The sequence below is a fragment of the Pygocentrus nattereri genome, chromosome 26, assembly GCF_015220715.1.
Source record: "Pygocentrus nattereri isolate fPygNat1 chromosome 26, fPygNat1.pri, whole genome shotgun sequence".
Classification (NCBI taxonomy): Eukaryota; Metazoa; Chordata; class Actinopteri; order Characiformes; family Serrasalmidae; genus Pygocentrus; species Pygocentrus nattereri.
The window spans coordinates 11,951,397-11,977,678 of NC_051236.1; the positions used below are offsets into that span (position 1 = coordinate 11,951,397).

General features: G+C 39.9%; 1 protein-coding gene across 2 annotated transcripts in view; it reads left to right on the forward strand.

Moving 5' to 3' along the window:
* LOC108431810 (neurexophilin-4) overlaps positions 1 to 19,604 on the forward strand; it is an 83,990-nt gene extending 64,386 nt beyond the window's left edge. For both annotated transcript variants that reach the window (XM_017705181.2, XM_017705182.2), the window contains exon 2: positions 17,563 to 19,604. In XM_017705181.2, coding sequence (XP_017560670.1) covers positions 17,563 to 18,387 — 825 coding nt within the window. In that variant the 3' untranslated portion in view covers positions 18,388 to 19,604. The remainder of the gene's footprint in view (positions 1 to 17,562) is intronic.
* Positions 19,605 to 26,282: the final 6,678 nt, after the last annotated feature.

Sequence of the window (26,282 nt, forward strand, 5' to 3'; positions counted from 1 at the left end):
TTCCCAAGAGCCTCCTTGTACAGCTGTTCCACATGACTTTGTCCCCTGCACTCACAAGGCAGAGCAAGCCAGTAGCGGGATGCTACAGTATCCTTTCAGAGGAAACATTGTATGAGCAGGTGTCTTCAAATATCTGGACATTGCCATGTTTTTTATAAGTCAGTATTGCTAAAACTATTAATCTGATTTGTGCCCTAGATGCATACTCGTGATATACTGTCATATATTCTTTTTTTTTTTTTTTTTTTTTTTTTATGTTTCCCAAATTTTTTTTCCCCCAATTTAGTCATTTCCAATTCCACCCCTAGTTAGTAATCCCCGAAATCACGCGATAACACCAGTGCTAGGAGGATGAAGGCCAGCACAGGCTTCCTCCGAGACCTGTGAAGCACCACAGCATCTTTTCGAACTGCCATTGGGCAGTCGAACGTTCTCGAAGGAAAGCACTAACCGGTAGATCTGTTACGTCAGCTAACAGACGCATATGCTGACTGGCGCGGCATTTTTGGGTGATGGGAGGGAGAAAGGGGGACCATCCTATCCACCCAGAGAGAGTGAGGTCAATTGTGCTGTCTTGAACTCCTGTACACGGATGACTGTAGCATCACCAGGGACCGAACTCGTGGTGATCTGATGATAGGGCCAGCTGTGATCTATTCTCAAGCTGCTAACTGTATATCACCATACAGTAATTAACGCTTAATTATAGCCTATATATTTGCTCAGATTTCAGTAATGCTGTGTAAAAACTGAGCTTTATGAGCTTTTGAGACATGGATAAATGGATTTGTTAGTGTGTAAAAAGCAGCAACAAGAAAGCGTGGATTTTGCCATAAATCCTGTGAGCGTGCTGCCGTTTGACTGCTGGCATCATTAGAACGTTTGGGGCTGTTTGTCTCCTTAGCCTCGTGTTATGACAAGAGCCACAACAACAGGCTCATTTTAATGAGACTCTTTCCTTTCAGAACCAATAATGAGAAATGGCAGCACGCATTTTTCTCATTCAGCGCACCCCCTCATTTACCAAATGCCCTTTTCCTCTCCTTTTTTTGCATTGAAAAAAAGATGAAGATAGCATGACGGCAACAATTAAGGAGCTGCACTTTGTCTGATGCGGCACTTGAGTCAGTCTTTCACTTTCTTGCTTTTGCTTTTTCATTTTGCAAAAAAGTTTTCCATTTTTACAGCAAATCCTGTTTTTTTCTTTACATATTCCCTATGGGACTCTCTATCTTCTCTCTCCCTCTTTCTCCCTCCTTCTCTCTCTTTCTCCCTCCCTCCCTCTCTCTCTCCCTCCTTCTCTCCCTCTCTCTCTCCCTCCCTCTTTCTCTCTCTCCTGTCTCTCTCATGCTCTCGTTTTTTGCTCGCTCTCTGTCTCTTCCTTTCTCCCTCCCTCCTTCTCTCTCTCTCCCTCCCTCTTTCTCTCTCTTCTGTCTCTCTCGCGCTCTCGCTTTCTCCTGTCTCTCCTGTTTCGCGCTCTCTCTCTCTCGCTCTTTCTCTCTCTCCTGTCTCCCTCTCTCGCTCTTTCTCTCTCTCTCTCTCTCTCTCTCCTCTCTCTTTTGCAGTGTTATCAGTCTCAGTTCCATTTCTCTGTTCTCTGATACTTCCTGACTCTGTCGCTTCCATTTTCATGATAATCCAGCGACGCCATTGGACTGCACAATCATCTCTCTCCCTCTCTCTCTCTCTCTCTCTCTTCCTCTCCCTCTCTCTCCCTCTCTCTCTCTCCCTCTCTCCCTCTCTCTCCCTCTCCCTCTCTCTCTCTCTCCCTCTCTCTCCCTCTCTCTCCCTCTCTCTCTCCCTCTCTCTCCCTCTCTCTCCCTCTCTCTCCCTCTCTCTCCCTCTCCCTCTCCCTCTCTCTCCCTCTCCCTCTCCCTCTCTCTCTCTCTCTCTCTCTCTCTCTTTCTCTCACCCACAGTGGTTTATCTCTTTCCCTCTGGGCTGTATTTCGCTTCTCATAATTAAATGTCAGTTCAAGACACTCAGTTTCAGAGGAAAGAGAAAAGTTTCTTTTTATAATTGTCAAAAAAAAATAGAATGAACTCTCATGCCGTCTCTGTGAGTTAATAGAACCAAATGCAATACAGATGTTGTAGAACACGTCTGAAGGAAAACAATGACTACGTTTGAATGACATCCATTTTCTTTTTTGGCCTCTCCCAGCTGCTGATATAATCCTGTACATTTTAAGAGGTTTGACTGACTGGTTGCTTTTTGCTCTCAATCCCAAATTAATAAGAATTAATTTAGCTTCTCTCTCTCTCTCTTTCTCTCCCTTTCTCTCTCTCTCTGGCTTCATTTCACTTTACACAGGAAATCCTGACAACCAGTATTTGGGTCAGCTCTGAGAAAGTTGATGAAACATGGCTGTTGGTGTTATTAAGTGTAAAATGCAGTAAATTCTGCTTTGCAAACTCAGTTCCAGGCTATAAAAACAGGCAAAGTTTTGCTATTGGTAAAAACTGTAGTAGCCACCAGCCTGAAGCCTGTACTTGGTCCATCTTTATAGATGACAGTTTGTCACACAGTGAAACCATAATAAGCAAGTCTGTTTGAGATGATTTAATGTCCCAGGGAATATTGTGTAAAATATTCAGAATGTTTATATGGTCTCAAACTGGACATATTACCTATTAATATAAACATCAAATTAACATGACATTTTTTCAGTGTCCTGCACACGTTTTGTACACATCAATGTTCTTTGTGGTCAGTTTGACCCCAGGCTGTTGTAGCTATATAAAACACCAGAAATATTAACATTTTATACACATTTGTTTTGGTTGTTTTGGGTGATATTGAGAGCATGATAATATGCAGTTTTATAATCCTCAGAAAGATTAAAGCTTGTAGTAGCACGAGGGCCACTTATAGTTCACACCACACGAGGGAGGGGAAGCCATAACTCACATTTGAAGATGTTTAATTTGAGGAGGTTTCATTTTGACCAGTTGTTTGTTGTTCACTGTTTTATGTACACTGCCTTACTGTTTTACACAGATGCATGTTAATGTATGAAAGGTGCTATATAAACTAATATTTTTGTGGTAGACCCTTCAAAGCTACCAGAGTTGTTGTGCTTACATGACATGCGCGGTCTGAGAAGCATCACAGAGCACAATTATTTTTAAAATACTATACTATACATGTGAATACAGCAAGCTTTACATTCCCCCATCATTTATTTACAAGAAATGCAGTTGTGATCAACCAGGAACTGTATGTTTTACCAGGCCAAAGTGTCATTTGCTCAAATTTCAATACAGATGTTTAAAAAGTGTTCATAGTTTCTTAATGCAACACTAAATACTGCTTGAACTGTCAGGTCTGGAAGAAAGCCCAAACAGATCTGCTTTTGATGATTAGGGCTTGAAGAAAGCTGTAGGAAGTTGACTGCTTTTGTCTGTAACTTTTGTGTCAGCTACAAAAATGACCAAAACTTTGCCCCATAGCTGAACATTGTGGGCAGATATTTTTACCAGAGGTGTGCATATGCATCATGCAGTGAAGTAGATGATAAAGCATTTTTGGTTGTTTTTATTTTTTTTATCTATTCTTCTGTTAGAAAATTAAAGATTAAAAACATTTTATGAAAAGAAACAACAAAGTTCAGCTATGCTGTGAAGTTTTGCTCATTGTTATAGTTCACAGTAAGTCATACTGAGGCCTAAACCACATTGATAGTCTGTGTGACTTTACTGAAGACCTGGATGCGTCTGAGCAGGTCGAGAAAATTTAGGGGATGTATTTACAGAAAAGATTTACTGACCTATTGATTTCTAGTGTTTGTTAGGAAGGTAAGAATCTTAGCACTAGCGCTACACTAAAGAACTGAAGTTTGGACTCCAAACATGTCTTGTCTGATTGAAGTATCTGGAGTAAGTAGAAAATAGTGCAAGCTAGTTTTTTCATTGAACTGTTCCTTTAAAGAAGGAGTGCATAATCTTAATACAAGCGTGGGAGAGACAACCAACACCTGTCTTGTGATTGTTGATGTAATGTGGAGCGATGAGGAGGTGGACGCATATGTGGAGAAAAGCAAGATTTATTCGGGGCAAATCCAGGGTCGTGGTCGATACAGTCCAGGTTCAGGTAGCCAATATGAAGAGCAGGAGGGACCGACATGAAGAAAACAGAAATCCAAATACTTAATAAAACACTTTGAACAGAACAAGGAAAACATCAAATGGCAACCAGACAGGGGAAAACACAGGGCTTAAATACATGAGGGTAAATGCAGGGACAGGTGGAAACACAGGTGGAGACAATCAGGGGTGGAGTCACGAAACAAGAGGGCAGGACTGAAAACCAAAACAAAGCACATGAGTAGTAAACGCAACACGAGCACATGGACAGGACTAGGAGGGGCCAATCGTGACAGTTGAGGTGAGGGTTACCTAAGCTTTACCTGATTAGGCCCATACAGTTTACATTAAAAGAGAAGACATTCTGGTGAAGTGTGTATGCTAACTGGTATTTATTAGCTAATAATGGTCTATTGGTTCTGAAACGAAACTGAAATCCACAGTTCAGCAGTCTTCAGTAATGTAAACAGCTCTGTGTTTGGTCATGGAGTCTGCAGGCTGTCAATGAAACGGCCAGCACTTCCAGTAGTGTTCGGTGCCAAACTGTCCCCAACCTCTGACCGTACTGAAGCAATAACAAAGTCAATAGGAATATTCATCATGCTAGAAAATAATAATAACAGTAGGTTTTACTCTGCAAAAAAATGCTCTAGACAAGTGAAATAATCTATTATAAGATTATTTAAGCCACAGTATAAAGTTCAAACAACAACACATTTCTGCACACGTGGTACCAAAGATGAATGAAGAAAGGCAGAATTTTGTGAAGAGCTGAGTAAGGCACACACTTAAAAAGGATGACTCTTTAAGGGTTCTTTAGTTAAGAAAATGCTTCTATATAACCATACACAGCCAAAGAACACTTTTCAAGGGTTATTTGCATTATTAAAGGGTTCTTTGGATTGATGGAGAATGTGGCACAGCCCTCCACGTGCTCGCCAGAGGTAGCCTGACTGCCATTAGGTACCGAGATGAGATCCTCAGACCCCTTGTGAGACCATATGCTGGTGCGGTTGGCCCTGGGTTCCTCCTAATGCAGGACAATGCTAGACCTCATGTGGCTGGAGTGTCAGCAGTTCCTGCAAGATGAAGGCATTGAAGCTATGGACTGGCCCGCCCGTTCCCCAGACCTGAATCCGATTGAGCACATCTGGGACATCATGTCTCGCTCCATCCACCAGCGCCACGCTGCACCAAAGGAGTTGGCGGATGCTTTAGTCCAGGTCTGGGAGGAGATCCCTCAGGAGACCATCCGCCACCTCATCAGGAGCATGCCCAGGCATTGTAGGGAGGTCATACCGGCACTTGGAGGCCACACACAATACTGAGCCTCATTTTGACTTGTTTTAAGGACACTACATCAAAGTTGGATCAGCCTGTAGTGTGTTGTTCCACTTTAATTTTGTGTGTGACTCCAAATCCAGCCCTCCATTGGTTAATAAATTTGATTTCCATTGATGATTTTTGTGTGATTTTGTTGTCAGCACATTCAACTTTGTACAGAACAAAGTATTCAATGAGAATATTTCACTCATTCAGATCTAGGATGTGTTATTTGAGTGTTCCCTTTATTATTTTGAGCAGTGTATATATAAAGTATTTGCAACGTGAACTGGTTCTTCAGATTGATGGAGAATGTGCTATAGATTATTCTATATAGCACCAGGAAAGATTCTTCTATTGTTACAAGCTTGACATCTTAACAACAGAATAATCTTTTTTTTTAAAAGTGAGTTAGAGCCCTTTGCAAAAAGGTTCTATTTAGAACCATCTACAGCAATCTGGAGCAATCCATCAATATAGAGAACGATTCATGATGCAAAAAAACCTTTTAATCATGCAAAGGGTTCTTAAAGTGCCTGTGGTTCTATATAGAAGCATTTTCTTTACTGAAGAACCCTTGAAGAACAATCCTTTTAAAGAGTGTACTTACTGGTATTTACATTTATTTAACTTTTAAATAATTTCTTTCATTCCCTTCCTGAGAAGACTTTGTTTGTATGCATCCTGCATTAACCTTATATGTGTAATGTGTTATGTGAGGTTCAAAATTGGATACAAATTGAACACTGTAGTCCAGAAACCCACCTGTAAGAGGAGTGAACCATGACACTTCTATGAACTAACCACTTTAAAAAAATAAAAAATAAAAAAACTAGAGAAGCAAAGCTAGAGAAACCAAACTTTACAGAACACGTCTTGGCTGAGCGACTATGTTTAAAGTAAGAGAAGTACTTTGTAAGTTTGTTGTTTTTTACAAGTCCTATTTATTCCAACAGCCTGGGTGAAATCAGTCAAGAGGACTGAAGACAGGTGTATATTTCATGATGACATCGTTTTCAAATTCTCCACACATCCATAGAAGACAAATTCTGTAGATGTTCAACTGCTTGGCCTGCACTGCAGTGAAAAATTGCACCTTTCGGTGTTCAGTTATTCTGCAGCTGTATCCATATCGTGGTGTGTAGCCACTGTGGTGGGAGGTTTGTGTGTGCACACAGGCCTTATGCATGGTGTCAGTGACAGAGGATCAATGTGTCTAAGGCTGAGTTGAAATGAATTGATTGTGGGAAATAAAACTCCAATTAGAGGAAGGAACAGGCGGTCAGTGGTGGTGGTGGTGGGAGGGGGGGTATTCATTCTCCCATCATTCCTTGGGGAGGAGTGACGAGTCAGTGTAGGTATAACACTGTACAAATGGACTGAGGGAGTGGAAATATAAGAGAGCAGGAGAGAGAGTAGTTGAGAAGTCGTGAGAGCGAGAGTGATGAAATTACTGGATCAGTCTAATACAGCGGCCATCGATCCTGAGCTTTTCAGTGATGTAGAGGCATCTTAATTTTGACTATGTGACTATATTCAGAGAAACCAGTGAATCCTCCGAGTCCCACTCTGCCCTCCTGTCTGATCCTGGATAACTCTGTCCTCGGGGGCCTTGTTCCACAATTTCCGGCTCTGTACATTTAGCCCTTCTCTCTCCCACAGAAAACTGTCTTAAATCTGCCTTTTTTTTTTTTTTTTTGCTTGTAGACGCTTCAGATGAAGTTAGCGATTATTAATGGCCCTTGTGCTCGGAAGCAAGCACACTCTCTCCCCTCTTCTCCTCTCTCCTCGCCCGTAATGCCATTTTCCTCCTATGAACCTTCTCAAACGCGCCATAATCAAATTGTTTTTATATTAAATTCTTCAAGACCTACATATGTATACACAGCTCAGCTTCGAGGATCACTCCATCTTGCGTTCGACTCGGTATCTTATTATTTCCCTGTGAAGAAAGAGGGAGAAATAGGGATGGAGAGAGAGAGAGAAGTAGATGATGTATAGGAAGAGAAGACCCTATCGTAAATCAGGGTCTTTCTTTTATTACACTTGTAAAAGACAGTAGATTTCCATTTAATACTTAATATTGCTTTCTTCACAGTTGTAAATGCATGTAGTTGGAAAGCAACTCGCAATCAGGCTCAGCTTGGGCCTCACTGAAGGATTTACTCTCATCTCATCTGTATAGAAGCTAGTGAAGTGGACAGATTGTTGAGACAAGAAACTTTCAAAAGTTTTGCTTTCCAACTTGTGAGTGGACCTCAGGGAAAAAAAAAAAATACACACACACACACACACACACACACACACACACATATATATATATATATATATATATATATATACTGCTCAAAGAAATAAAGGGAACACTTAAACAACACAATATAACTCCAAGTAAATCAAACTTCTGTGAAATCAAACTGTCCACTTAGGAAGCAACACTGATTGACAATCAATTTCACATGCTGTTGTGCAAATGGAATAGACAACAGGTGGAAATTACTGGCAATTAGGAAGACACACTCAATAAAGGAGTGGTTCTGCAGGTGGGGACCACAGACCACTTCTCAGTACCTTTCTGCTTTCTGGCTGATGTTTTGGTCACTGTTGAATATTGGTGGTGCTTTCACACTCGTGGTAGCATGAGATGGACTCTACAACCCACACAAGTGGCTCAGGTAGTGCAGCTCATCCAGGATGGCACATCAATGTGAGCTGTGGCAAGAAGGTTTGTTGTGTCTGTCAGCGTAGTGTCCAGAGCCTGGAGGCACTACCAGGAGACAGGCCAGTACACCAGGAGACGTGGAGGAGGCCATAGAAGGGCAACAACCCAGCAGCAGGACTGCTACCTCCGCCTTTGTGCAAGGAGGAACAGGAGGAGCACTGCCAGAGCCCTGCAAAATGACCTCCAGCAGGCCACAAATGTGCATGTATCTGCACAAACGGTTAGAAACCGACTCCATGAGGATGGTTTGAGGGCCCGACGTCCACAGATGGGGGTTGTGCCCACAGCCCAACACCATGCAGGACGTTTGGCATTTGCCAGAGAACACCAAGATTGGCAAATTCGCCACTGCCGCCCTGAGCTCTTCACAGATGAAAGCAGGTTCACACTGAGCACATGTGACAGACATGACAGAGTCTGGAGACGCCGTGGAGAGCGATCTGCTGCCTGCAACATCTTTCAGCATGATCGGTTTGGCAGTGGGTCAGTAATGGTGTGGGGTGGCATTTCTTGGGAGGGCCGCACAGCCCTCCATGTGGTCGCCAGAGGTAGCCTGACTGCCATTAGTTACCGAGATGAGATCCTCAGACCCCTTGTGAGACCATATGCTGGTGCGGTTGGCCCTGGGTTCCTCCTAATGCAGGACAATGCTAGACCTCATGTGGCTGGAGTGTCAGCAGTTCCTGCAAGATGAAGGCATTGAAGCTATGGACTGGCCCGCCCGTTCCCCAGACCTGAATCCGATTGAGCACATCTGGGACATCATGTCTCGCTCCATCCACCAACGCCACGTTGCACCACAGACTGTCCAGGAGTTGGCAGATGCTTTAGTACAGGTCTGGGAGGAGATCCCTCAGGAGACCATCCGCCACCTCATTAGGAGCATGCCCAGGCGTTGTAAGGAGGTCATACAGGCACGTGGATGCCACACACAATACTGAGCCTCATTTTGACTTGTTTTAAGGACATTACATCAAAGTTGGATCAGCCTGTAGTGTGTTTTTCCATTTTAAGTTTGTTTGTGACTCCAAATCCAGGCCTCCATTGGTTAATAAATTTGATTTCCATTGATGATTTTTGTGTGATTTTGTTGTCAGCACATTCAACTTTGTACAGAACAAAGTATTCAATCAGAATATTTCATTCATTCAGATCTAGGATGTGTTATTTGAGTGCTCCCTTTATTTTTTTGAGCTGTGTGTGTGTATATGTATGTGTGTGTGTGTGTGTGTATATATATATATATATATATGTATGTATATATATATATATATATATATATATATATATATATATATATATATATATATATATATATAGAAAAATATAGAGCATGGGCCCTTTAAGTCTCTTGTAAGCATTTTATGAATTATTTTCATGGACCTTGGCTCTGCCCTGTCTATTCCATCACAAGCTTCAACCTGATACCATCCTACCATTACAATTTTCAGCTGTTTCTTGTTTAGTTAATTTAGTTATAAACAGCCCTGTGTTTGTAGGATGTATATTCAATTCCATTATCTATCTGGCTGGCTGTCTGTCCATCTGTCTATCTATCTTAGGGGTATGCAGTGTGGTTTGTTGATTGTTATCAGGACATTGGCATTTGCAGTACTGATTTCACAGGAGGCTGCAATATACAATGAACCAATCACAGTGTTTTATTGTGTGTTATGCGCGTACTGACCAATCACAGTTCCAGTTTTTTATTTCTGTTCATACGGATGTTTTGATGATTTAAGATATTCTTATAAGCCCTACTGTCTGTCTGTCTATAATGCCATGAAAAAGTTTTTGCACCCTCCTTAGTTCCTTTATTTTTGTGTATTTGTCACAATAAATGTTACAATAGACGTTCATGTTCTCTGCAAGGAAAACATTGGAAAACACAAAGTAGTTTTTAAATGATTATTTCATTTATTGAAGGGGAAACATTTTGTAACACCTATATCACCCATGGGAAAAAGTAATTGCTTCTGAACTTACTAACTGGTGGACTCTTGTGCTTCGGCTCGTTGTCTTGCTACAGAACCCAGTTGTGCCTCAGATTGCAAACTGATGAGCAAACATTCTCCTGCAGGATTTTCTGGGAGAAAATGTGGTTTGCTGGCATACTAGAGACTTAGAAATGCACTGTTACCCTTTCCAGACTGATATATTTTAATATCTTCTCCTATGGGATTTCATTTGATCGCACATAGTGTGCTGCTTGTTGAGACATTTTAGCGCAGTGTACATTGCTGGAAAGGTTCTGTTTAAGTAATATTTACAATCAGCAGGGCTTGCTGGGTGAGCTTGGTTTATTGAATAATCAAGTGAATTGTGAATTGTGAATTGGTTGAGTAGCTAAGGCAGCAGTATCACATCACATGTGGTCAGACAATGTTGGCTAACATTTTTTTTTTCTCAACAAATGAAATGATCATTTAAAACCTGCAATTTGTGTACAGGTGCACTCAGCTTGATTTTGTCCTATAATAAATTTGGCATGAAGATCTAAATGAAGAGTGACAATTATACAAAAAAATAGAAGAAATCAAGGGCAAAACCTTTTCATGGTGCTTCATTCTTCAGGCTAACTACATTTTCTCATCAAGCTATCATTCAGCATCTCTACATTTGTATGGTCGAACTTCTATCAGTTGACCTCAGGACTACCCACGTTTGCAAAAAAACTTTTTTTGGAGAGCTTTTATTGTCTGCTCTAGTACTCAGCCAACTCGGAGCTAGCTTTCAAATGCTTTGTTAGCATGGGAACTGTTAGCCAGCAGCACTGCTGACAGTCGTTGGGGGAGGAGGTCTCCTTCCTTTACTGAAAGACTGCCTCCTCCTTCTTCATGCCAGTTTGCATCGCAGGGTACCTCAAACTGGGTTGCCAGGAATGACCTCAAACACTTCATTATGGCATGACAGCTCTCGGTCAGAAACGTTTGCAGGAGAAGGAGCAGATGTGCGGAGGATTGTGTGCACGTGTGTCCCAGGGAGGGTGAACTGTGCTGAGTAGGCATGATATGAAGGACTGGAGCACAGTTACCCTCATTATCACTATGCCTGCTCTCCTTTTTGTGGAGAGAGAGAGAGAGAGAGAAGTGTAAGTGGAGAGAAAACAGCAATTAGATCACTGTTATGACTTATTTACAGTAGCCTGACCCTTCAGTGCATCCTTTAGATGAGTAAAGATTATTTAGGTCACTGCTGTTTACCCCTGAATAAAAAAGCAGAGATAAACAGAGATACAGGCTTTCTGCTTTCAGGGAAAAAAGACATGTAAGGATAAGTGGTCATCTAAAAAGGTAGACAAACCAGCTACAAAGAGACATCAATACAGAATTTGTCACCAGAGCCGCAGTCCGCAGCAGAAATTAGAGCGATCTGATTTTCATTTAAGTGGGTTCCGCAGTCTTGCAGCCCCTTTCTCTGTTGAACATCCAATAGCTCATGCCTGTTTAAAGCCCCATATTTAATCTTGTGCGTCATGAGTTGCCTTTCCAGTGACAGCAGTCAAATCAATGCGCAGTGTTGTGCAGTCCTAATTGATCCACAGCAAGTAGAATGTTAGTTGCTATTTTGACGTGACCGATGCTCATATGCTCGCATGTTGCTGCAGCGCAGAGACAGCATGCAGGGTGACCCCTTGGACCTCCTCATCTGTCAGTAGGGGTCAAGGGTGAGGAGTCAGAGGACGTGGCTGGGGCTCGTCGTCATGGCGATGTGGAACCGAGCTGGGCAGGGGTTGGCATAACAGATGGCACATCTGAAGATGTCTCTCTTCGACTGTGCTGACTTGGCAGGGCATCAGGGCAAGAAAGATACAGAGGTGCCTGAGCGTTGACGTTATTGTGCCGCTGCTCACGGCCTGTGAATCACCTTTGTACAACAGAACGCTGCAGCCCCAAAGTGCCATAATACTTTGAACCTGTTTCTTACAGCAAGCTGGGATCATAGTGAAACCTTTTGTTAGCAGTAAAAAATACAGCATACTGCTGGTGTGTCATGAGATCTTCACCAACCTTCAAGGTTTGGTACACACACACTCTTTTGACAGACTCCTTTTTTCATGATTGTATATTTTATACAATAAAATGTTTTTAGTGAGATTTATGAGAGTTTAGGTTTTGCATTTAAATTTATTAGATGGGAATTCCTTAGATTTCAACATTTGTGCATAGTTCAGCGGTTGAGATGTTCATTCAGAGTGGTTTGATGTGAAATGCTCTGTTTTAAAGAAACACACTAAGTTAGAATTGTTTTTAGTGGTGGTGATAGGAACCAGGTGTCTGGAGAGTTTAATGCCATAAAAGCTACACCATAGAAAGTCATTACATGAAATCTTATGCTGCCTGTTTCATTGTTTTATGATACTTTTGCAATAAGCTTTTGGCCTATACATATATATATATATATATATATATATATATATATATATTAATATATATATATATATATATTAATATATATATATATATATATATATATATATATATATATATATATATATATATATATATATATATAATTAAATACACTCATGGTGGAAAGGCATTTTAAGGTAAAATTTATACTTTTCACATTTATTACATACTATATTTTACCATCATCAGCATTGCTTATAAAACAGAGAGAAGGCCCCTGAAAGTTCACTGCTGGTTTAATTACTAAAGTAGTAATTAAAATGTACATTTGCTTTGTAGACATCACAACCTTTATTTCTTGACGCCATGTACTGTAAAGTAATGCATGTCAACCGAAATTACCATTAAAAGCATTTAGAATCAGTTTTTTTCAGTAATTTGTATTTGTTAAAAAAAGATACCAGTGTTTCCCACACAGTGAAAATTCTACAAAACATACTTGAGTAGCTTTTAGTATACTTGGGGAGGGACAAGTATTTTGTGTCTTTTTTATAGTCTTCAATATATTTCCCATTGTTGGGTAAAATCAAGTGCATACTTTCTAGTGCTGTTCACTCAGTAAAAAAACTTTTAAAATGACTAGATAATGCTTAACTATGTTAGACCTGTGCAACTTCACAGCATTTAAATTCTAAGTAGGGCTTGATGAGGCTGCAAATAATCATTAAAAAATCTTTGATGTGTCCTGAATGATGAATAGAGTCGTAGAACACTCTAAAATCACCCAGGAAAAATATTCTAAATAGAAACTCAAAGTGTACTCACTGTACAGTGTACAGTGTGTTCGCAGAAATCCTAAAATATTGAATAAAACTAAAAACCCGTTTTTGCAAATAGTAATATTTATATCCATGTTGTGCACTAAAATAACAAAAATTCTTAATAGGGCAAGTGATTCTAAACTTTTGAATTGTGGTGTATATAAACATCTAAACCATGAAATGTTTTCTTATTAATCTAATGATCTGATGTTTTATGGTTATTTTGCCGCTTTCAAATGTGCACCCCTACTTTGATGCAGAAGGGAGGGTTAAACCTTCAACCATATTCTGTCCACTGTTTCTCGATTAGATCAAAAGAATTTGAAGATAAAAATTTGATTAACATTGAAATGATTATTATGATTTTTACACTTACAGAATTGGGATCTCTGTGATGTCAAATGAAGAGGAAGGAAACCCAATCTCAACATAACATGAGGGTTAAAAGCACATATTGATTTTTTTTTAGCTTCAGAGGTCATTTAAACACCTGATAGATTGCTGATATCACAACAAGAGTTATAATTATTCATGAGGTTGTGCTATTATAAATATTGTCACTACTATTTACGTGTGGTATAATGTAAGTTTGGAAGAAAACACTCATTTGCATTAGGACCATTTTGAAAAGCGAAGGGTCCGCAAACGCTTGCCAGGTGATGCAACATATGAATATGCATGTTGGTATTGTAGTAATCTCTCTAGTAAGAGAATCTCTAAGTCACAGCTGCACAAGTAGAAGTATCAAGTTCTCTGTGTCCAGTGGCAACTGGCTATTTAAAATCCACTTGGAGTCATTATCCAGTCAATAGTCATTCATCACCATCTCTTTTTTTTAATCTATGAGGCCAGTGATCGATATTCCTCCACTTATTCCGCTCTAATCAATTTCCCTGATGTGGGCAGTCTGAAAGACAGGTAGGGGAAGGGCCCGGGAGTTAAATTAATTGAATGGCGGTGGGCATTACCAGAAGCATTGACAAATGTTGCTACAAATGGCAACATGAATTTTGGTGTCACCTACACGCACACAGCGGTTTCGTAATGGCGGAAATAGAGTAAGATGAGGTTGGCCTCCCATGTGAACCCTAGACAGTCATTGGTCTGAAGCAGAGTTTTAATCTGGGCTTAAATTTTCAAAGTCAAAAATCAATCATTATGTTTTGTGTCCAAAACTGACCTGAGTAAAGCAAAATTCTGTCAAACTGACCCGACCCGACCCGACCCGACCCGACCTATATCATCATGTAACTGAGTACAACAGAATTCTGTCCAGAACTGATTCAAATCGGCCAATTATCAGCCAAAGTGCTAAACAAAAACTGACAGATAATGCTGGTTATCATTTAAGATAATTAAAAATATAACAATATCAAATATTACACTGTAATAAAATATTCAGCTATGCAAAATAATTCATCATCAAGCATTGTAAACAACATCCTGAACTTTTTAGTCTGGATAACTTTAATGATTCATACTGTACTTTCTCATGGTTTGCAGTGCTGATATAGTAAGATATTAGCCTTCACTTAAATCTTTAATCTTCACTTTAATCTTAAAGTGCAAATTCTTTACAAAGGACATGTTAAATGTTGTGTATTGACAATAAAGCATACAATATGTATGACCAAACAAATTAAATGTCCTTTGGGCTGAACAAAAGTACTTTTCTGAATGATTTTGCTGTTTATTTCTTCCAAATCTATCTTTTCATAAGTGTGGACCTTGGTGCAAAATGGTTGAACATGGGTGGGTGACTCCAGCAGGCCAGATTAAAAACTGTGTTATGGTAATGAAAATATGAAGGAAGAATAAAGGCTAGAAAGAAAAACTAAGCACACAGAGTAAAATCTGGTCAAATCTGTTAATAATGCGATGTTAATAATGGGAGTTGGGCCAGTTTGAACTCGACCCAAACCTGACACATATTTGAAAAATGATGTCCGAACCTGCCGTAAGCAGTTGGGTCCTGTCGTGGTTGGGCAGATATTTCAAGCTGTGGTTTGAAAGGCTGGTGGAGACGGCTGGTTGGTTTGTTTATCCATTAGAGGAATGATGGGCCTCTGTGAGTTCCGTCAGCACATCTACTGTTACTCCTCTGACCTTAAATAAAGGCTTTTCCTCTGAATCCTCACCTTTCAGTGACAACGCCGCCATTGTAGTTTGAAGAGGAGACAAGCTTGAAGTCTGAAGTGTCAATGTGAGTGTGAACGTACCACTGAGTCTGCGTGTGTGTTTGTGTGTGTGAATGTTTCTTTTCACACTTTTTCCTTTGTCTGTTTTTCTTTCAGTAAGTGTGTGTGTGTGTGTGTGTGTGTGTGTGTGTGTGTGTGTGTGTGTGTGTGTGTGTGTGTGTGTGTGTGTGTGTTTGATGGTTGTGGAGACGAGGATGAAACAGAACTGGCACATTTCCAGTCAGTCAGCACTGTGCATGTTCTCATGCACAGGTACGGGATTAAAGAACTGACATCAGAACAAACATCCATTACTCTGGTTGCTCCTTTCCCTTTTTTCGTGTAAATACAACAGTGACGGCGATATTAAATACACTGTAAAAATAGAAACTCTACAAAGAGCACTGGATCAAAATTCAGTACGTTGAGTGTAAGCCGTCAGACGTTCTGCTTCTGAAATGAAACTGCGGTTGTGGCAGTAGCTGGTGAAGTGAAGACTGCACAGACTTGGCAAACCTAGACTTCACACAGCACAGGTTCTAAAGTTCTCAGCCCAGGGGAATTCTTTCTAAGATTTCTTAAATAATTCTTTTCCTGCCTTTAAAATGTGGTGCTATTATAAACCACTCTAGTACAGTAGTCTCTTCTGGTGCCTTGCCCTAATTATGTAGTGTCACTGATGCTAAGTTCCACTCCCTTTTTGCTTGTGGTATTCTGCAACCTGGCTGATAAAATTAATGTTCCTCGTGTTGTTTGTGAGTTCAGACATGCCTTCGGTATGGTGGGAGTATGAGGGAAGACTAATTGAGGGAGGGGGAAGAACTCTGAGAACTTGGGCTGGAATTCTGGGCATCTTCTGCCTGTAACTAGAGGGCCAGACCCCTCTCATAGCTGTCGGACTGAGGAACAGGGGATGGGGGTTGTGAATCCCTTGTCAAGTGAACATAAGTTGAGGATGTTAATTTATAGGACGTTAGATTGAAAGGGATTCAGGAATGTTCCTCCCCCAAAACTTCATTTATAATATAACTATATAACTGCATTAGTTGTTTCTATAAATGTTATTTATTCAGGTTCCTCCATTCAAATAATGCACACAAAGGCTATTTGCATATTAATTATAGCTCCCCTTGTGGAGAATCTTCAGCCTGCAAAACTTGAAAGAGTGTGAGTTACATATAAAACTATCACACTGAATTATTTTGCTTGTGGTAACCAGTTGGACATTGCCTCAGCACCCATAATGGACCAACCTCTCCTGCTCCGGACTCCAGATGTAGGCCTGTGCCTTCTGCTAGTTGCGTTCAAAGTATTACAATTTGTTATTAATTTCACAAAAGGGAAATTTTTGATAATAATATTAAAATCACCTAAATCTGGAAGTTTTGTGAAAAACGTATTTTGCCATTGCCCTGCACCAGCATCGCTGGGATGTGCAGTAGTTGCTAAAGACTTTGTAGTCCGATTTGGGAAAACACTCATAAAAAAGTGTATTTCTGTCTTTTGCTGTCAATCAATCATTTTAATTTTAATGCCGTATTATGTTGCATAAGCTGTATAAGCTTTGCAGCATTTCCAATTCATTGCTAACCTACGTGTTATATGTAAACAGCAGGGGGTGATCTAACCACTTGCCTTCCCTGTTTGCAAACACAGCTGAGGACTGAGATCTGTGCCACTGAGACAGTGTGGCCATAATTTGAACAATCTGCTTTCTCTGCTCAGAACATTCATCTATTGATTCTCTGCTGATTACAGTTACTGGCCATGCATAAAGGATTGCAGTGGTAAATGCACTTTGGATTGTTTTGTTACAACATGTGTAGATTGGAAATCATTCCTCTTCACCAGTAAGCTGTATATGGAACGCACTTACATGCTCTTTCTGTTTTCTGTTTGAGAAGGATAACAAACATTCAGCAAACTCTTTTGATCAATTATCCATTATTGCACTTTTCTGTTTTAGTCTTGAAAAACATGTGCCATTCAAGCTTTTCACAGCGCATACATGTCTTTACCCCTCACTTTATTCCGGTTATAGTATAATCTGACCTCCTTTTTTCTCTCTCTGTATCCCCTCAGGTGCATGGCGTGGAGAAACAGGTTAGCAAGTCTCTGGATTACCTGGAGCTAGGGGCAACAAGGTCCATCATGAAGCCCCTCCCGTACGGTGTAGCCGACAGAGGGGGTATAGAGGTGCCAGGAGGAGTTAAACCAGACATACAGAAGCCGAGGATATACACGCCTATGGACCACACACCCATGAAGCCCAAACCGCCCACCTACGGCTTCCATTACCCTTACGACTGGCCCAAGAACCAATCACATCACCTAGACCAGACGGGATACCGCTCCAAGCGCAAGCCTCCACTCAAAACTGCCATGAAGACCAAGAAGATCTTCGGCTGGGGAGACTTCTATTTCAACGTCAAGACCCTCAAGTTCAGCCTGTTGGTGACAGGGAAGATTGTGGACCATGTCAATGGCACGTTCACTGTCTACTTCCGCCACAATTCCTCCAGCCTGGGAAATGTCTCCGTCAGCATCGTGCCGCCATCCAAGGTGGTGGAGTTTGAGGTTCTACAGCAGCAGCAGAGCTCCCTCCATCAGCCAGAAATCCATTTTCACCAGCCTCATCAGTCCACCATCGACCCCAAGGACATCAAGACCTTCAACTGTCGTGTGGAATACGAGAAGACCAACCGCTCCAAGAAGCCCAAACCCTGTCTGTACGACCCGTCTCAAACGTGCTTCACCGAGCACACCCAGTCCCATGCTGCCTGGCTCTGCGCCAAGCCCTTCAAAGTCATCTGCATCTTCATCTCCTTCTTCAGCATCGACTACAAGCTGGTGCAGAAGGTCTGCCCGGACTACAATTTTCAGAGTGAACAACCTTACTTTGGATGAGTAGTAGCAGATTGAAGGAAGGAGAGGGTTGACCCAAGAACGGGATGTTGTCGTCTGTCATGTGTCTCTTCCACGTTCTTGAGATTTCATTAAAAGAATGTGGAACATAAGAAATGGTCAACACACTGGGCACTCCACCAAGACGCTTGGAAAAGGCTTTTGTTCTGAGTTTTATTTGTATATACTGTAAACAAAACCAAATCAGTTAAGCTATTAATATTTATTTATTGTTTTTTGTTGACTTTTGTCTGTTTGACTGTTAGAAATAATTTTGGAAGAATGAAAGCGAACATGAGATTTTTGTATTATTCCTTTATATGACCCTGCACACTCTGAAGTCTCGTAGTATTAGGGTTGTATGTAAAGCTGATCACAGCACTGATTGTAACAGCATTGGGAACTGGGCTGAAGTTGAGTAGCGAGCCGCGTACATGCTTGTCATATTATCATGCTAGTCACCATTTTAGTTTTGCTACCATGTCAGTTTTGCAAAATGAAATGTCTCACGGGTGCGTAGTCTTTCTTCCCACCCCTGAACAGTTACGCATGTGATGAGAAACATTAAACACAACCTATTACAGTCTGCTGGGACTTAATGCAGCTTCCCAGGTACATTCAGAGTGTGCATTGTATTCATCTTCCCCTTCAGACACACAAATCTTTGTTTAAGGAGGTATTCTGGTGTCATCAGAACATTTGATAAATGTTCAATACAACATGAAGTGCTGTGCAGTAGTCAGGGACACACCCTTCATTTAATTACCGGTCAAAATGGTCATTAAGTATAACACTGCATGAAAAAGCAACATTTCTGGGTATAAATGCTCCCAACAAATGGCTGGAAATGCTTTGTTTATGGACATTTACAGCTATGTTTAACAGGAGTCATGGCTTCAATGCTCTGCCAACCTTGCTCGGAAACTTACAGACAGAAATTTATGGACAATCAGGCACCCCCATTCGTCTTCTCATGCTGCAGCGTGTAGTTCTCAAATGCTCTTTTCTCTTACCAATTAAAACGCTTTTCTCCGCTTTATATACAACCAAAATACTAGTTCAGGTCAACCGATTAAAGTTATAATTAACTATAATAATGTCAAAAAGTAGAACTGGCATAAGGAAATTATTTAAAAAAAAAACTAAAGTAGATAATATTTAGTGCAGTATGGAAACCTTCAAATGCCCATTAACCAAACACAAATAAGCATTATTATAAATGACCAGATTTTAATGTTACAGTCTCATTTGAGGCAGTTGCTAAATATATTTTCCTTTAATCTGTCAAAAAATACATGAAAAAAAATATAAAACACAAACTGAAAATATCCACCTCAGCCAGTCATTCATAAAGTGTCTTTTTAATTGTCCTTGCAGATCTGGTAGCTGAATGAAATCCATACTTCTTAGAGTCTTTATCCAGCTGTTGCTGTAACCCCCAGAACAGCTGTTTGAGCTCACTGCTTCAAAATCCAAGGGGTTTCACTGCATACAATGTAAGCCCGTCCACATCGTTTTCACAACATACACTAGAACCCCCCTCCACGTCTTTATCACTCTGCAGTCAAACCTGATTCTTTTCCACTGGCGCTTCTGAAGGTCTTGGACTGCAGCCTGGGCTTCAAACAAAGAAGAAACTAGGATTATAAAAGAATATTCATACTGAACCCGTTATTTCTGAAACGCTAAAAGCAAATTTAAAATTTGACTGTATATACAAACGGTTCACTATTGACAGCATTAACCCTCCATCACAGTGTCAGTTTAAGAGGTTTATATTCAGAGTTGCCAGTTCCTTGAACCGACACTCACTGCCCAGTGCATCAGCTGCAGCTCATAAGCAGGTGTGCACCTTGTAGGTTTACAGTTACTAACTGGAGCCCATATGTTGGTGCACAGGTTATCAGCCACCCCTCTACATAAATGGAAAGGGACTCCCACAGGACCACTGCCCACAAAATATTCTCAGCACAACAGTCCACTCCAACAGCAATGGCATGTGGTAGTAGACTTGGTGCTGCAGTGAGTACATTAGGAACAGCAGTCTAACGCTTCTCACTCAGTTTTGTTCTGTAGTGGTGTGCTCCACATGTTCTAGCAAATCACTATGAATTAGCACAGGAACCTAGAAAACATGTAAAAGATTAGCCATGTGGCAAATTGTATCACACATTTACCAACTAGAGCTGCACAATATGGGACATATAGAAATGACCTTCATAGCATAATGGCACTACACTGCAAAACATCCATCCATCCATCCATCCATCCATCCATCCATTTTCTAAGCCGCTTCTCCGTCAGGGTCGCGGGGGGGTGCTGGAGCCTATCCCAGCAGTCTTCGGGCGGAAGGCAGGATACACCCTGGATGGGTCGCCAGTCCATCGCAGGGCAGACAGACACAGACAGTCACTCACACACTCACACCTAGGGGCAATTTAGCACGTCCAATTGGCCTGACTGCATGTCTTTGGACTGTGGGAGGAAACCGGAGAACCCGGAGGAAACCCACGATGCAAACTCCACACAGAGAGGACCCCGGTCACCCGGCCAGGGAATCAAACCCAGGCCCTCCTCGCTGTGAGGCGACAGCGCTACCCACCACGCCACCGTGCCGCCCCATTGCAAAACATATCAGCTGAAATTATTTTAAATCTAGTCAATATTTCCTGTTTTGAGGTAGTTGTGCACTTATTATAAGATCATATTATATTATAATTATCTTATTTCTAGACAATTAGCTTATTTCTAGACAAATTCACTATACTCACAGATAACATTGCCAGTATAATTAAATAATTTTACTTATTAAAACTTAAATTATCTTAAATGAGGCTTACAATAATCTCAACAGAAATATTAGATTGATTCACTATATTTAAAATAATCGTACTTGACAAGATACCATTTTTTTTGCAGTGTATCTTAACAGTATACAGTGTACTAAAATTAAAACGTGGCATTTCCATAAAATATAACCGCCGGACGAAGTTATCCATTTTCCAAATAATGAATAACACAAAAAAGCTAATAGTAAATAAAACAAAAAGCAAATAAATAAATAACACTAAATAATACAAAAACAAAGCGAATATAATAAACGCATTTTGCAGTATTTAGTGTGTCCACCCTTCAGTTCAGTAATGGGTTGCATCTTTGGCTTTTCACCATGTTAAAGTCTGGACTCGGGGGTGGTCAGCACATTGTTCTGAGAACACCAGCAGCTTCTTTGTTTGATTTGCATACATTCCTTTTTTGTCATTTTCCTTTTCTCAAGGGCTTCTTGACAGCTACGCATTCTTTCAGACCCATAGTGTTTGAGTTGTCTTCTCACAGTGGAAAGATGAACAGAATCACCTGTGGATTTTTTCAAGCCTGAAGCAACAGTGCAGCTTGATTTTCTCCTCTCTCTCAGAGATGAAAGCTGTTTATCTGACCGGGACAGCTTTGATGATCTAGCTGGTCTTGCATGGTTGTTATAAATCCCGTTGTCTTTTTTTAAATCACATTTTGTACTTCAGCTTTGGAAACTTTGCATTTTTTAATTTTTCTTTCCCCTTGGACTTTCTCCTTTCTTATGCAAGCGGGTCACTTTATATCTAATCTACTCAGAAATGTCTCTGTCAGAAAAACAAATAATTTTGGCCACTTTGACTAGAAATGAAGTAAAAAGGCTGATATCTGACCTATAACCGGTACTGTATGGACCCAGAACATACAACACCCTAAGGCTTCAGATATATACTTGATTTATAGACAGTGCTGTGTAAAGTCTTGAGCAGTTTTGAGGATTGTTTAAAACTATTTATCTTGGCTGTACAATAACAATAGTAAATACAAATAAACATTTATACACATCTATTATTTTCAGTAAACCTATTAATATGTTGGTTAAAAGAATACAGTTATGGTTTGGTTTCTCTTCTAGTCCAGTCTGATTAGAAAAACTAGGTATTGGATGGTAGCTGTAGATACTGGACTTCCTCTAGGAGAACTTTAGGAATGGTTAAGCCATGCAGTTATTTGTTTGTTTGTTTATACTTGTGTTTATTCAAATGTTAGTTCTTTTTTAAGTAAATAAATGCTCACTGCCCAGATAAATAGCTTTGCATAACATTTTCTCAGAGGCCATTTGAGACATTTGCACAGTACTGTGTTCACACTCAAAAATAAGCATTGTTGCCCAAATGTTATTCCGTCTTAGAAAGATTATGCCATACTTATGGAGGATTGTTATGGTGACATTCCCTCTTCCCAGAGTTTGAGGTGGACGGTGTTGTGGAGAACTGCAGGCAAAGTGTTTTACTTCTTACTTTGGGTTCCTCCTGTTATTCTAAATAGTTGAGCATGCTTTTGCATTACAGTCCTTGGTTTAAAACAGTATTAACTTAAATGCACTTCTGATCCATCTAAGTGAAAAATTTGCATTAGGCTGAATCAGGGGTGGTTAAAGCTGCTAAACTACATATTTGAAGATGTGTATGCATTGAAACGGTGTGCTCAGACACCTCATAGGTAACCTGCGAAGCGCAATGTATGTAAAGGAAGAAAACACCTTTAACATGAATTACCACTATGTATAATCCTAACGAAGGAACCAGTTTAATTCAACCTAAATATTAAAGTAAATATTGCCTATGTACTCTGGCCTAAGCTTGAAAGATGCAAAAAAAAAAAATAAAAAGATATGGATTTTGATGAGTTGTTGAAACAGGAAGCGAGATACAGTCACACCTCATCTTACTCTTATTTACTTCGTTCTTTTGTTTGCACAGTAAAGCACCAAAAATGGAAGTCTGTTCATTTCCGGACAACCGATCAGTCTGTGAAACAAAGAGGCTATCTGGAGCAGAACCGAAATCGCAGGTCTGTGAATACAGTATTGCTTGAAAATGTGTATATTTGACATTGGAAAAATTATGTGTGTAAATAATGTATCTCAAATAAATTATTAAATCCAGTCTGTTTGGCGTCATTTATGCGCTGCATGTTTATAATGAAGTCTACTGAAAAGCATAACTGAATTATAAAAAGTGACTTCTGGCTGCTGCACTGGATCGCAGGGAAAACATTTTATGCCTGTGTACGTGTAAAGTAAAACTGATTAAATACTGGTATTGCTGGCGATGCTTATTTCAGATAGATACAGTTAAACTGTCACATTCAGCATCCACTTTTCATTAAAATTATCTTTATTCTCTGTGAAACGCCTCACTGGACAGTCCAAACTCTCATTTCCACTGGGGGGGTGTAGAACACAACATAGGCCCTTTCAGCCCTCTGCCATTTATCTTGGCCTTTGAACCTTCAGCACAAGCAATTTGGCACTCCCTGATGTAGAACCGGTAATAATTAAGAACTCAAAAGCCTAGACCACCCCATGACATCCTCCTCTTTATCTTTGACTCTCTAATCCTATTTTAATGTACAAAGATCATGCTTTAAATCTGGCTACAAAGTTGGAATAAATCTATCCTGCATAAGTAACCATGCAACATTTCAAGCTAGGAAATGTTTCATTTAACTGGGAATGACTATAAAAGGCTATTACAATCACTGACCTGTGGGGAGGTTTAGCTCTGTGCTCTGATAATGTTAAATATCATCATCTCAGATATCATCCGCTGCTATTCAGAAGTGTGGAATCACTTGTCATACAAATGATGTTTGTGGCTTTACATACAAAAATGACTTGCACAGTATAGATTAGACAAAGTTTTTAAAGGTTGTATTCAATAGTCTAGGTATTTTGAGACCGACAAGAAATTGTTAAATGGTAAATGATATGCTTTAATTACCCATATACAACATTCCTCATCACGTTATCTGCCTCGATATTTGATCACCACTTTTAATATTCAAGAAATTCCAGATACTGGTTTTATTAGAAGGCTTTTGAGACCATTCAGCTTTCTTTGTCAAGAATAATCTACATGCTGGACACATCTTAAGATTCTTATTTACAGCTTCTTAGCTCCCTATGAATTATTTGAAACCTGGGAAGTTTCACAGAACTATTATACATTTAAGCATTTTATACATTTATTATCTGCGTCCCAATTCATTTTACATTATTGAAAACCAAACTTTTTTTTTCCTTTTTCTTAAACCAAACTCATCAAGCCATTCGTAGGAAACACTGATTACTTGGAGCAGAGGTGGTAAAAAATAGATCCAGAAAGAGAGTTGGACACCACAGCTCTAAAGCCTCTAGTTCATTAAATAACTACAGGCAATTCTGGTACAAATGCAAATCTTTTTCTATGTCTGTTATTCTTAAAAACTCTGCCTATATTTGGCTTTAACATATAAAATTATAGTATATAACAAAACTAATGGATGTTTACTGTTTTTTACTCTTAGATCTAGGAGTATTCTGGTCATATCATTTTAAAAGGCATTAAAAAATCTGCATAATTGAATTGTTAGGATGTAGACAAAGTCATTCAGAGTGTTTTGATATGAAATGCTCCATTCTAGAGAAACTGACAAAGGCAGAGTTGTTCATATTGATGGTGATAGGAACCCCCTAAGGGTCTAATGCTTTTGAAAGCCACCTCACAAAATTATCACACAGTGGTTATGAATATGCTGCCTGATGCCCAGGATAGTTTTACAAGTACATTTATGATGGAGAGCTACATGCAGTGTTTTTCAGATTTACCCATATTTTACAATTATTAACATTAGATGTAAATATTCATGAAGGTTCACTGGTCATTTTAATCACTATATAATAGTAAATAAGTAGTGGCTATATTTGTGTTATAGACATTGTGACCCCTGGCTTTAAATAAGTCTTTCTGCCATCAACCATTTAACACTAAACCACTCTAAATGACTTTCATTATATCTCTATAGCTGAATTATGCAGAAATAAAATTTAATCCTTTTAAATTTAAATTTAACCCTTTAATATTTGGGGCCTCATGTTATGAAACTTAAATCAAACTTGAAGTGTTTATGGTAAGTTCTTTTGAAAAAGTGTCTGGTTCTTTTATGTCCTCTGAAGAAATGCTGCACTTCTCAGCCTCCTCTGCTACCACTAAAGCACAGTTATCTGGTTTTCCCTTTCAGCTTATAGAACAGAATCAAAATGAAAAGGGTTTACAGTATTTTGCTATATCCCACATATAAGATGAACTAGATTTAAGTGAGAAACAATATCAGGTAAGTTAAAAAAATCTCATTTTCTATATCAGAGGTGCCCAATCCTGCTCCTGGAGATCTACCACCCTGGAGAGTTCAGATCCAGCACACTTGGTTCTAACATTCAAAAGCTCTTCATTACCTGGATCAAATGTGTTAGATGTGGGTTGGAGCTAAACTGCAGGGCGGTGGATCTCCAGGACCAAGACAGAGCACCCGTACTTTAAAATCCTTGCTGAATCTTTTCCTCTTTGAAAATGGATTCATAAATTGCCTACCTTTGGCTGGATATATGACTGTTCTAAGATAAACTTCATACATACAAGTAGAACTCAGTAAACTCTTGAGTATTACTACTACTACTGCTACTACTAAGTCCAGAACCAGCTGGTTCAGAGAGTTTCTTCCCCTGGGCCATCATGAACAGCCAGTAGTGCTGGCGTATCGGTCAATAGGCTTGCCATTACTCTTGATGAAGTATCATCATGATGATCTCCATAGACAATCCACACCACATTCACACCTCAGACAGACTCATCAGATCAGATAATCTCAGAATTCATTGGTTTATTCAATAATGGTAATAACTGCCTTGGACATAATTGCCATTGATATTATTATTGCAGTACGTTACCATAACCCTTCATTGTGGTAAGGTTTAATCAGCTTCTGAATCTCTTTTAGAGGAGTTATGAGGCTGTAGGCAGGATCAAGGAAAGAAACTACAATTCCCATGAACACCCTGCACA